Source organism: Somniosus microcephalus, chromosome 13, assembly GCF_052327205.1.
Source record: "Somniosus microcephalus isolate GS21.2 chromosome 13, FLI_Smic_1.0, whole genome shotgun sequence".
Lineage (NCBI taxonomy): Eukaryota > Metazoa > Chordata > Chondrichthyes > Squaliformes > Somniosidae > Somniosus > Somniosus microcephalus.
In genome coordinates, this window is record NC_140999.1 from 65,965,940 (window position 1) to 65,979,409 (window position 13,470).

At 51.1% G+C, this 13,470-nt stretch overlaps 1 protein-coding gene across 3 annotated transcripts in view; it reads left to right on the forward strand.

The window, feature by feature from the left end:
• palm1a (paralemmin 1a) overlaps positions 1-13,470 on the forward strand; it is a 661,170-nt gene that overhangs the window by 598,142 nt on the left and 49,558 nt on the right. For all 3 annotated transcript variants that reach the window (XM_086004975.1, XM_086004976.1, XM_086004977.1), the window contains one exon: positions 9,254-9,322. In XM_086004975.1, coding sequence (XP_085861101.1) covers positions 9,254-9,322 — 69 coding nt within the window. The remainder of the gene's footprint in view (positions 1-9,253; positions 9,323-13,470) is intronic.

Below are 13,470 nucleotides of genomic sequence, written 5' to 3' on the forward strand. Positions count from 1 at the left end.
CAATCTCAACACTACCCGTCTCACTCCGAAATACCAACACCACTCCCAACACTATCCATCTCTCTCCCAAATTCCAAACCCAATACCAACACCATCCGTCTCACTCTCAAATACCAACCCCAATCCCAACATTATCTGTCTCACTCCCAAACACAAATCCCCAATCCCAACACATCCCGTCTCACTTCCAAATACCAATCCCCAAACCCAACACATCCCGTTTCAATGCCAAATACCAATCCCCAAACCCAACACATCCCATCTCACTCCCAAATACCAAACACAATCCCAACACTATGCATCTCAATCAAAAATGCCAATCCCCAAACCCAACACTGCCCATCTCAATCCCCAATCCAAACACTATCAGTCTCACTCCCAAATAACAACCCCAATCCTGACACAATCCCATCTCAATCCCAAATGCCAATCCACAATCCCAACACTATCCGTCTCATTCGCAAACTCCAACCCGAATCCCAACACTATCCGTCTCACTCCCACATACCAACCCGAATCCCAACACTATCCATCTCACTCCCAAATACCAACCCCAATCCCGAAACTATCCAATCGCACTCCCAAAAACCAACCCCAAACCCAACACTAGGCATCTCACTCCCAAATACTAATCCCCAATCCTAACACTATCTGTCTCACTCCCAAATACCAATCCCCGATCCCAACACTACCCGTCTCACTCCCAAATACCAACCCCAATCCCAACACTATCCAATCTCACTCCCAAAAACCAACCCCAATCCCAACACTATCCGTCTCACTCCCAAAAACCAACACCTATCCCAACACTATCCGTCTCACTCCCAAAAACCAATCCCCAATCCCAACACTATCTGTCTCACTCCCAAACACAAATCCCCAATCCCAGCACTATCCATCTCACTCACAAAGACCAATCCACAATCCCAACCCTATCAGTCTCACTCCCAAATACCAATCCCCAATCCCAACACTACCCATCTCACTCCGAAATACAAATCCCAATCCCAACCCTATCAGTCTCACTCCCAAATACCAATCCCCAATCCCAACACTACCCATCTCACTCCGAAATACAAATCCCAATCACAACACTATCCGTCTCACTCCCAAATACCAAGCCCCAATCCCAACACTAAACGTCTCACTCTCAAATACCAACCCCAATCCCAAAACGATACCATCTCACTCCCACAAACCAACCCCAATCCCAACACTATCTGTCTCACTTCCAAAAACGAACACCTATCCCAACACTATGCGTCTCACTCCCAAATAACAACCTCAATCCCAACACTATCTGTCTCACTCCCAAAAAGCAACAGCAATCCCAACACTATCCCTCTCACTCCCAAAAACCATCCCCACTCCCAACACTATCCGTCTCTCTCCCAAATTCCAAACCCAATACCAACACTATCCGTCTCACTCCCAAATACCAACCCCAATCCCGACACTATCTGTCTCACTCCCAAATACCAACTCCAATCCCAACACATCCCGTCTCACTGCCAAACACAAATCCCCAATCCCAACACATCCCGTCTCACTCCCAAATACAAATCCCCAAACCCAACACATCCCGTTTCAATCCCAAACACCAATTCCCAAACCCAACACATCCCATCTCACTCCCAAATACCAAACACAATCCCAACACTATGCATCTCAATCCCAAATGCCAATCCCCAAAACCAACACCGCCCATCTCAATACCAAACATCAATCCCCAATCCGAACACTATCAGTCTCACATCCAAATAATAACCCCAATCTCGACACAATCCCATCTCAATCCCAAATGCCAAACCCCAATCCCAATACTATCCGTCTCATTCACAAACTCCAACCCCAATCCCAACACTATCTGTCTCACTGCCAATACCAACCCCAATCCCAACAATATCCATCTCACTCCCAAATACTAACCCCAATCCCAACACTATCCAATCTCACTCCCAAAAACCAACCCCAATCCCAACACTATCTGTCTCACTCCCAAATACCAACCCAAATCCCAACACTACCCATCTCACTCCCAAATACCAATCTCCAATCCCAACACTACGCCTCTCAATCCCAAATACCAACCCCAATCCCAACACTATCCCATCTCACTCCCAAAAACCAACCCCAATCCCAAAACTATCCGTCTCACTCCCAAAAACCAAGACCTATCCCAAAACTATCCATCTCACTCCCAAATACCAATCCCAACACTATCTGTCTCACTCCCAAATACCAATCCCCAATCCCAACACTGCCCATCTCACTCCCAAACACCAATTTCCAATCCCAACACTACTCATCTCACTCCCAAATATCAATCCCCAATCCCAACACTATCTGTCTCACTCTCAAATACCAACCCCAATCCCAACACTGCCCATCTCACTCCCAAACACCAATCGCAAATCCCAACACTATCCATCTCACTCGCAAAGACCAATCCCCAATCCCAACACTACCCGTCTCACTTTGAAATACCAACCCCAATCACAACACTCTCCCTCTCACACCCAAATACCAATCCCAAATCACAACACTAAACGCCTCACTACCAAATACCAACCCCAATCCCAAAACTATACCATCTCACTCCCACAAACCAACCCCAATCCCAACACTATCCGTCTCACTTCCAAAAAGCAACACCTATCCCAACACTATCTGTTTCGCTCCCAAATACCAACCCCAATCCCAACACTATATGTCTCACTCCCAAAAACCAACAGCAATCCCAACACTATCCCTCTCATTCCAAAATTCCAACCCCACTCCCAACACTATCTGTCTCACTCCCAAATTCCAACCCCAATACCAATACTATCCGTCTCACTCCCAAATACCAACCCCAATCCCAACACTATCCATCTCACTCCCAAATATCAATCCCCATTCCCAACACTATCTGTCTCACTCCCAAACTCCAACCCCAATCCCAACACTATCCATCTCATTCCCAACACTATCCATCTCATTCCCAAATACCAAACCCAATCCCAACACTATCCAGCTCACTTCCAAATACCAACCCCAATCCCAACACTATCCGTCTCACTCCCAAACTCCAACCCCAATCCCAACTCTATCCGCCTCACTCCCAAATACCAACCCCAATCCCAACCCTATCTCTCACTCCCAAATACCAATCCCCATTCCCAACACTATCTGTCTCACCCACAAATCCCAATCCCTAATCCCAGCACTTCCCATCTCACTCCCAAACACCAATTCCCAATCCCAACACGACCCATCTCACTCTCAAATACCAACTCCAATCCCAACACTATCTGCCTCACTCCCAAATACCAACCCCAATCCTATCTTTCTCACTCCCAAATACCAATCCCCATTCCCAACACTATCTGTCTCACTCCCAAACACCAATCCCCAATCCCAACACTCCCCGTCACACTCCCAAACACCAATCCCCAATTCCAACACTATCCGTCTCACTCACAAACACCAATCCCCAATCCCAACAAATCCCAACTCACTCCCAAATACCAACCCCATCCCAACACTATCCGTCTCACTCACAAATACCAATCCCAATCCCAACACTATCCGTCTCACTCCCAAATACCAACCCCAATCCCAACACTATCCGTCTCACTCCCAAACACCAACACCAATCCCAACACTATTGGTCTCACTCCCAAACACCAATCCCCAATCCCAACACTATCCCATCTCACTCCCAAAAACCAACCCCAATCCCAACACTATCTGTCTCACTCCCAAACCCCAACCCCATTCCCAACACTACACTTCTCACTCCCACATACCAACCCCAATCCCAACACTATCCGTCTCTCTCCCAAACTCCAATCCCCAATCCCAACTCTGCCCGTCACACTCCCAAACACCAACCCCAATCCCAACTCTGTCCGTCACACTCCCAAACACCAATCCCCAATCCCAACTCTGCCCGTCACTCCCAAACACCAATCCCCAATCCCAACTCTGCCTGTCTCACTCCCAAACACCAATCCCCAATCCCAACTCTGCCTGTCTCACTCCCAAATACCAACCCCAATCCCAGCACTACCCATTTCACTTCCAAAAACCAATCCCTAATCCCAACACATCCCGTCTCACTCCCAAACACCAATCCCCAATCCCAACTCTGCCCGTCTCATACAATCATCTAATGGTTACAGCACAGAAGGAAGCCATTCAGCCCGTCGAGCCCGTGCCGGCTCTCTGCAAGAGCACTTCAGCTAGTCCCACTCCGCCGTCCTTTCCCCGTAGCCCTGAAAACATTTTTCCTTCAGATACTTAACCAATTCCATTTTGAAAGCCATGATTGAATCTGCCTTCACCACTCTTTCAGGCAGTGCAGCCCAGATCATAACCACTCACTGCGTAAAAACATTTCTTCTCATGTTGCCTTTGGTTCTTTTGCCAATCACCTTAAATCTGTGTCTTCTGGTTCTTGACTCTCAAGTACCAATCCCCAATCCCAACACTGCCCGTCTCACTCTCAAATACCACCCCATGGGGTGAATGTTCACCTGCCCTGCATGTGCAGTAATCTGGAGGAGTGAACTGTCCACCCAATAAATCACCCACCAATGGAATGGATATTTGATAGAGGTAAAGTTTTGAACATTAAAATAGCCTCTGCTCCCTGTCAATCCATTCAGCACTTTTTAAATCTGCTTTGACACATCACTGGAGCCAAGTCTTTGAGTTGTGAGACAATAGGGCCGATTTTCTGAATGCATGCTCCTAGCCTGGAGCTTCTTCCACTGGGAGTGCATCTTGGAAAATCCCAGGAGGGCTCCCCATGATTTTTCAGGCCCAACGACAACTACTTGCATTGTTATGGCACATTTCCCAGGTGAACATTCCATGGTGCTTCACAGGGTACAAGCGGATCGGAGGAGTGGTAGGAGAGTTAGGGAGAACATTTCCAGGTGACTTTTAAAGACTGGGATGCAACAGCATCAAGATGCCAGGTGGTGGGTGGGTGATATCATTGCAACAAATAATACGGAATATGGTGAACCAACTCGAGGGGAGGGAAAACTCTGATTTCACTCCAGGGCTGGATTTGCCCATTAGGCTTGATAGGTCTAGGGAATCCATGCCTGATCATCATGGATGGACCATGTCAGCCCAGCAAGTTGCCCAATTAATTGATGATCAGTCATCTGGTATTAGCTGGTCACCAAGGGGTTCACCTTCCGGTGCCTCGCTGGCCAGAATATGTCCAGATGGCTACCTCGGCCGCTGTTTGGGCAGGTGGCTAGGGTGGACTGGTCACATGGCACCTCCAGGATACCCGGAGTCTGTCCTCCGAAGACCGGGGATCACCCTCCCCAACATCCCCTTCCCCCCCACGGAATGCCAAGAAGCACCTGGCTCTCGAACGTTGCTGTTGAACTCAGGTCCCAGTATCTTCTCCTCCATGAGGAGAGCCAAGGATCAGGAGAGAGTGAGACATAGGATCCACCAAGCAATGCTCCGAAGGAGCTTGCTGCAATCAATGAATGGCACAGGCGGGAATAGATGCAGCAAGGAAGAGGGGCTTCGGGAGGGAGTCCCAGAGAGTAGGATCTAATGAGCTTGAGGCTTTAGCACCAATGGCAGGGAGTTGCACAAGAGGCCAGAGTTGAAGGAACAGAGGCACAATGGTTGGGACACAAGGCCAGAGGAGGTTGCAGAGGGAGGGTGGGGTGAAGCTGTAGAGGGATTTGCAAATGAGATCAAATGGAATAAAACCAGAAAGTGCTGGAAGTACTCAGCAGCTCAGACAGGAGAGAGAAACAGAGTTAGTATTTCAGGCCAATGACCTTTCATCAGAACATCAGAGATCTAATGGAGGTCGGCAAACAGGGGTGGGTGAGTGAGCTGTACTTGGTGCAAGTCAAATGCAGGTGGCGGAGTTTTTGGTGAGTTGGAGTTTGAGGTGGGTTCTCTGAGGAGGCTCTGTGGCCCGTCTCCGTGGTAACGCAGCCACTAACGAGTCACAACCGCTTCGCAGCGAGTGTAACTGTACCCTGTGTGGCCAGGTGCCAGTCTGGTCTAGACTAACAGGTGCCGCCACAGGTTGATACCCTAAAGAGACGAGCAATAACGTTACCCTGGGAGCTCTAATTGTAGCCTGGGCCGTACACCTGCTGCCACTGAGCACCCGCTGAGATCAGCAGTTAGCACTAATCACACAATCCAACTCAGTCTCAACGTCACACTGTGCGTATACCCAGCAGGTCATCAGTGGAGTGGAGTTATCAGAGCACTCTCCCTCTGTCTGTCTCTGGGGTTAATCTTCGCTCTTTGATGGTGTAAAATAGGTAATAGTGAGTTGGCAGCCTGTTTTACATCTCTCCCAAGTGCCTGTTCCATTGAAGTCAAGATCTACCCCTCTCTCTCTCTCCCTCTCTCTCTACCCCTCTCTCTCTCTCCCTCTCTCTCTACCCCTCTCTCTCTATCCCTCTCTCTCTACCCCTCTCTCTCTATCCCTCTCTCTCTACCCCTCTCTCTCTCCCTCTCTCTCTATCTCTCTCCCTCTCTCTCTATCTCTCTCCCTCTCTCTCTACCCCTCTCTCTCTACCCCTCTCTCTCTATCCCTCTCTCTCTCTCCCTCTCTCTCTATCCCTCTCTCTCTACCCCTCTCTCTCTACCCCTCTCTCTCTACCCCTCTCTCTCTACCCCTCTCTCTCTACCCCTCTCTCTCTACCCCTCTCTCTCTATCCCTCTCTCTCTATCCCTCTCTCTCTACCCCTCTCTCTCTATCCCTCTCTCTCTACCCCTCTCTCTCTACCCCTCTCTCTCTACCCCTCTCTCTCTACCCCTCTCTCTCTATCCCTCTCTCTCTACCCCTCTCTCTCTATCCCTCTCTCTCTACCCCTCTCTCTCTACCCCTCTCTCTCTACCCCTCTCTATCTCTATCCCTCTCCCTCTCTCCTCGCTCTCTCTCTATCCCTCTCTCTCTATCCCTCTCTCTCTACCCCTCTCTCTATCCCTCTCTCTCTACCCCTCTCTCTCTACCCCTCTCTCTCTACCCCTCTCTCTCTACCCCTCTCTCTCTACCCCTCTCTCTATCCCTCTCTCTCTACCCCTCTCTCTCTACCCCTCTCTCTCTACCCCTCTCTCTCTACCCCTCTCTCTCTCTCTCTCCCTCTCTACCCCTCTCTCTCTATCCCTCTCTCTCTATCTCTACCCCTCTCTCTCTACCCCTCTCTCTCTACCCCCTCTCTCTATCCCTCTCTCTCTCTCCCTCTCTCTCTATCCCTCTCTCTCTACCCCTCTCTCTCTACCCCTCTCTCTCTACCCCTCTCTCTCTACCCCTCTCTCTCTACCCCTCTCTCTCTACCCCTCTCTCTCTATCCCTCTCTCTCTATCCCTCTCTCTCTACCCCTCTCTCTCTATCCCTCTCTCTCTACCCCTCTCTCTCTACCCCTCTCTCTCTACCCCTCTCTCTCTATCCCTCTCTCTCTACCCCTCTCTCTCTATCCCTCTCTCTCTACCCCTCTCTCTCTACCCCTCTCTCTCTACCCCTCTCTATCTCTATCCCTCTCCCTCTCTCCTCGCTCTCTCTCTATCCCTCTCTCTCTATCCCTCTCTCTCTACCCCTCTCTCTATCCCTCTCTCTCTACCCCTCTCTCTCTACCCCTCTCTCTCTACCCCTCTCTCTCTACCCCTCTCTCTCTACCCCTCTCTCTATCCCTCTCTCTCTACCCCTCTCTCTCTACCCCTCTCTCTCTACCCCTCTCTCTCTACCCCTCTCTCTCTACCCCTCTCTCTCTCTCTCTCCCTCTCTACCCCTCTCTCTCTATCCCTCTCTCTCTATCTCTACCCCTCTCTCTCTACCCCTCTCTCTCTACCCCCTCTCTCTATCCCTCTCTCTCTCCCTCTCTCTCTCCCTCTCTCTCTATCTCTCTCCCTCTCTCTCTATCCCTCTCTCTCTATCCCTCTCTCTCTATCCCTCTCTCTCTACCCCTCTCTCTCTACCCCCCTCTCTCTATCCCTCTCTCTCTATCCCTCTCTCTCTATCCCTCTCTCTCTACTCCTCTCTCTCTACCCCTCTCTCTCTACCCCTCTCTCTCTACCCCTCTCTCTCTACCCCTCTCTCTCTATCCCTCTCTCTCTACCCCTCTCTCTCTACCCCTCTCTCTCTACCCCTCTCTATCTCTACCCCTCTCTCTCTACCCCTCTCTCTCTACCCCTCTCTCTCTACCCCTCTCTCTCTCTCTCCCTCTCCCTCTATCCCTCCCCCTCTCTCCTCGCTCTCTCGATTGCTCTCTATCCTGTCTCTGACTCTCTGCGTTAATTCTCTCATTTTCTCTTTTTTATCTCTCTATCCCTCTCCTCTCTCTCTAATTATTTCTCTCTATCCCTCCTCTCTCTAATTCTCTCTCTCTCTCCCTCTTCGCTCTCTCGCTCCCTGTCGCTGTGATTTCCCTATAATCAGTTTCCTCTTCAATAGCCTGTGTGTGATGTTGGTGTACAAACACTCAACCGCACTGACTCTGTGTTCCCGCACTTCGAACAGGAAGTCTCATTCACAGGGAGCCCATGATAGGGAAGCGGGGCTGGAAACTCGCTACTTCCCACCACACACGTGAGTGAGAGTCCCACTAGGAGTGGAGAATTAATCATCGCTAACGTCATCCAATGACTTCACATTCCCTACTGTAATGGACGTGTTAAAATAAACCTGATTATTTAAAATAAACAAATTAACAACTTCATTCAAATAGGTACTGTGGAAAGTCACAGGACACAGTAAATATTCCGACACTAACATGGCCAGCAGTCATTCCTCGGCTTTTTAAATAAATATTATTTTCCTGGTTAGATATGGGAGCCCTCTAACTCACAACCAGCAGTTAAAGCTAAACATAACATTTAATACACCCTCACTGGGCAGTCCTGAATCCTCAGCCCTTGTATTCAACAGATTTTGCCCTTTGTAAACAGTCAAATCTCACAGAGGATTAACACACACAATCGGCCCAGTTTTCATTCTTCAAACATACCAGCATCTTTGTTCCGATCAAACTTTAGCAGATTATAAACTGTCATTGTGAAGGGAAGCTTTCTTTACAGTGACAAATAGCACGTTCTTTCAAGGTGACCTCAGATTGCGACATTTGAACCTTGCCAACAGTGGCAGAATCCAGTCTTGATTGGCTGAGTGCCCCTGGTCCCCGGGCTAGCAGCGTAAAACCCAGACACGGCCTTACGCGAGGGAAGCCTCACTCCAGGCCCGCCTAACTCAACCTTACTCTGTTCCTAGAATCGGCGAAGCATCACAGCAGCCCACTGGCCAATAAAACCGAAGGAAGCACAGAAAAGATGAAGGCTGGTAAGAGTAACTAGTAACTAGCTGTACAACACTTCCCCTCTCTGGGGGTGGGAAGGGATACTGTCTTGGAGTAAATCTCTCAGCTACATGTTTTTCACTGGTTCCTACGGGAGTGAGACAATCGTTTTAACTTAATTGTGTCAGGAATGTCGGGTGTAAAACAGGTACAGCGAAGGCCCAATTTCGAGGATCCGCGTCCTTGTTGCAAGGACTCCTGAAAAACGTCCGACCAAAAATTGGGTCACAACATTTTTCAGGCGTTGCTGGCGGCCCCAAATGAGGCATTAGGGCCTTACCCTCCTTTAGGGCCCCTCACAGAAATTGGGCGGCGTTGAGCGGGCAGGCGTTGGGCCTGCTCTGCTCAGGGTCCCTCAGCAGCCACTGTGGACTAAGCAGCTCCTGTCAACCACTGCCCGCTCAGTATAAGATGGGCCAGCTGGAGTGTTAAGCTCCCTCTACTACACTCATTATAGTAACTGGGCCCAATCACAGAAGAGCGCTACCGCCATTCCCCACTCCAGCCATCCCTTCAGTGGAAGCCGTGCTTTATTGTGAGCTGCTGGACCTATGGATTCACGTGCCTTGTGATTGCCCCCACCCGGTTCAGAGTAAGATGTCAGAAAGAAAACATTCATAGAAAAACAAGTGGGGGAGGGGTGATAGAGAGTTCCGAATCACACCAGAATCAATAATAACTACAGCCCTACACTGACTGAACGTTTGAGGGTACAGGTACTAAACTGAGGTGGCAGTACCAGGCATGCGCGCATACACGCACAGACACACTTACACATGAGCATAGACACACGCACGCACACACATACTCCCAAACACAGTCCAACATGCAGCCCCCCCACAACCACCCCCAGCCACACATCCGCCCACACACACATACCCAGACACAAACACTCGCCCAAACACACAAAGCCTACAAACACATGCATACTGTTGCCCCTCCACCCTCCTGCACATGTTCACACTCACGTACACAAAAGCACACACGTACAGAAGTTACCACCTCATCTTGGGTTTCATATAACATCGCCGGGTGAAAATGCCCCTTCAATATCGCAGTGAGTTTGTTAAAATGCTTGCATGAAATTCCTCGTCTGTCATTTTAAGCAGGGTGTTACTCCGCAAACCCATAAGTTAACAGACAGAGAAGCTTCAAACAGCTGAATGTGCTCAGGTGGGAATACTGCACGATGTGGTTTCACCCCATGAGCTGAGTGAAGTGCAGCAGATTCATGAGACTCACCTGGACCAGGAGCTTTAATTCCAGCCTCACTCTCTACCCATTAGAAGAAGTAGTGTAAGACAGAGCTTGCATTTCTATAGCGCCTTTCACAACCTCAGGACGTCCCAAAGTGCTTTACAGCCAATGAAGTACTTTTGAAGTGGAGTCACTGTTGTAATGTAGGAAACGCGGCAGCCACTTTGCGCACAGCAAGCTCCCACAAACAGCAATGAGATAATGACCAGATAATCTGTTTTAGTGATGTTGGTTGAGGGATAAATATTGGCCAGGACACCGGGGAGAACTCCCCAGGTCTTCTTCAAATAGCATCATGGGATCTTTTCGTCCAGCTGAGAGGGCAGGCGGGGCCTCGGTTTAACATCTCATCTGAAAGACAGCACCTCCGACAGTGCAGCACTCCCTCAGCACGGCACTGGAGTGTCAGCCTGGATTTTGTACTCAGGTCCTTGGAGTGGGACTTGAACCCACGACCTATCTGACTCAGGGTTGAGAGTGCTGCCCACTGAGCCACTGGTTGACACTTAAAAGAGGAATTTTGGGCCCAAGCCACTTGTTACCGAATGTTCCGTGGAAACTGGCCAAGTGATACACACGGAATGTTTGTGAGTTTGTGCCATGTGCCTCCTGGGCTGAACATGGAATTGTGACCATTCCTATTCACTCCACTCGAAGACACATACAACAACAACTAGCATTTATGTAGCACCTTTAATGTAGTAAAACATCCCAAGGCGCTTCACAGGAGCGATTATCAATCAAAGTGTGACACCGAGCCATATAAGGAGATATTAGGAAAGTTTGGTCAAAGAGGTAGGTTTTAAGGAGCGTCTTAAAGGGAGGAGAGAGAGGTAGAAAGGTGGAGAGGATTAGAGAAGGAATTCCAGAGCTTAGGGCCCAGGCAACTGAAGGCACGGCCATGAATGGTGGAGCGATTAAAATCGGGGATGCGCAAGAGGCCAGAATTGGAGGAGCAGAGATTTCGGAGGGTTGTAGGGCTGGAGGAGGTAACAGAGACAGGGAGGGCAAGGCCATGGGGGGCTTTGAAACAAGATTGAGACATTTAAAACAGAGGTCTTGCCGCACCAGGAGCCAACGCAGGTCAGCGAGCACAGGAGTGATGGGTGAGGGGATCTTAGTGTGATGGGGGATGGGTGAGGGGGTCTTGGTGTGATGGGGGATGGGTGAGGGGGTCTTGGTGTGATGGGGGATGGGTGAGGGGGTCTTGGTGTGATGGGGGATGGGTGAGGGGATCTTAGTGTGATGGGGGATGGGTGAGGGGGTCTTGGTGTGATGGGGATGGGTGAGGGGGTCTTAGTGTGATGGGGGATGGGTGAGGGGGTCTTGGTGTGATGGGGATGGGTGAGGGGGTCTTGGTGTGATGGGGGATGGGTGAGGGGGTCTTGGTGTGATGGGGGATGGGTGAGGGGGTCTTGGTGTGATGGGGGATGGGTGAGGGGATCTTGGTGTGATGGGGGATGGGTGAGGGGGTCTTAGTGTGATGGGGGATGGGTGAGGGGGTCTTAGTGTGATGGGGGATGGGTGAGGGGGTCTTGGTGTGATGGGGGATGGGTGAGGGGGTCTTAGTGTGATGGGGGATGGGTGAGGGGGTCTTGGTGTGAAGGGGGATGGGTGAGGGGGTCTTAGTGTGATGGGGGATGGGTGAGGGGGTCTTAGTGTGATGGGGGATGGGTGAGGAGGTCTTGGTGTGATGGGGGATGGGTGAGGGGGTCTTGGTGTGATGGGGGATGGGTGAGGGGGGCTTGGTGTGATGGGGGATGGGTGAGGGGGTCTTAGTGTGATGGGGGATGGGTGAGGGGGTCTTAGTGTGATGGGGGATGGGTGAGGGGGTCTTAGTGTGATGGGGATGGGTGAGGGGGTCTTTGTGTGATGGGGGATGGGTGAGGGGATCTTAGTGTGATGGGGGATGGGTGAGGGGGTCTTAGTGTGATGGGGGATGGGTGAGGGGGTCTTGGTGTGATGGGGATGGGTGAGGGGGTCTTAGTGTGATGGGGGATGGGTGAGGGGGTCTTGGTATGATGGGGGATGGGTGAGGGGGTCTTGGTGTGATGGGGGATGGGTGAGGGGGTCTTGGTGTGATGGGGGATGGGTGAGGGGATCTTGGTGTGATGGGGGATGGGTGAGGGGATCTTAGTGTGATGGGGGATGGGTGAGGGGGTCTTGGTGTGATGGGGGATGGGTGAGGGGGACCTGGTGTGATGGGGATGGGTGAGGGGGTCTTGGTGTGATGGGGGATGGGTGAGGGGGTCTTGGTGTGATGGGGGAGGGGTGAGGGGGTCTTGGTGTGATGGGGGATGGGTGAGGGGGGCTTGGTGTGATGGGGGATGGGTGAGGGGGGCTTGGTGTGATGGGGGATGGGTGAGGGGTTCTTAGTGGGATGGGTGAGGGGGTCTTAGTGTGATGGGGGATGGGTGAGGGGGTCTTGGTGTAATGGGGATGGGTGAGGGGATCTTAGTGTGATGGGGGATGGGTGAGGGGGTCTTAGTGTGATGGGGGTGGGTGAGGGGGTCTTGGTGTGATGGGGGATGGGTGAGGGGGTCTTCGTGTGATGGGGGATGGGTGAGTGGGTCTCAGTGTGATGGGGGATGGGTGAGGAGGTCTTGGTGTGATGGGGAATGGGTGAGGGGGTTTGGTGTGATGGGGGATGGGTGAGGGGGGCTTGGTGTGATGGGGGATGGGTGAGGGGGTCTTGGTGTGATGGGGGATGGGTGAGGGGGTCTTCGTGTGATGGGGGATGGGTGAGAGGGTCTTAGTGTGATGGGGGATGGGTGAGGGCGTCTTAGTGTGATGGGGATGGGTGAGGGGGTCTTAGTGTGATGGGGGATGGGTGAGGGGATCTTAGTGTGATGGGTGAGGGGGTCTTGGTGTGATG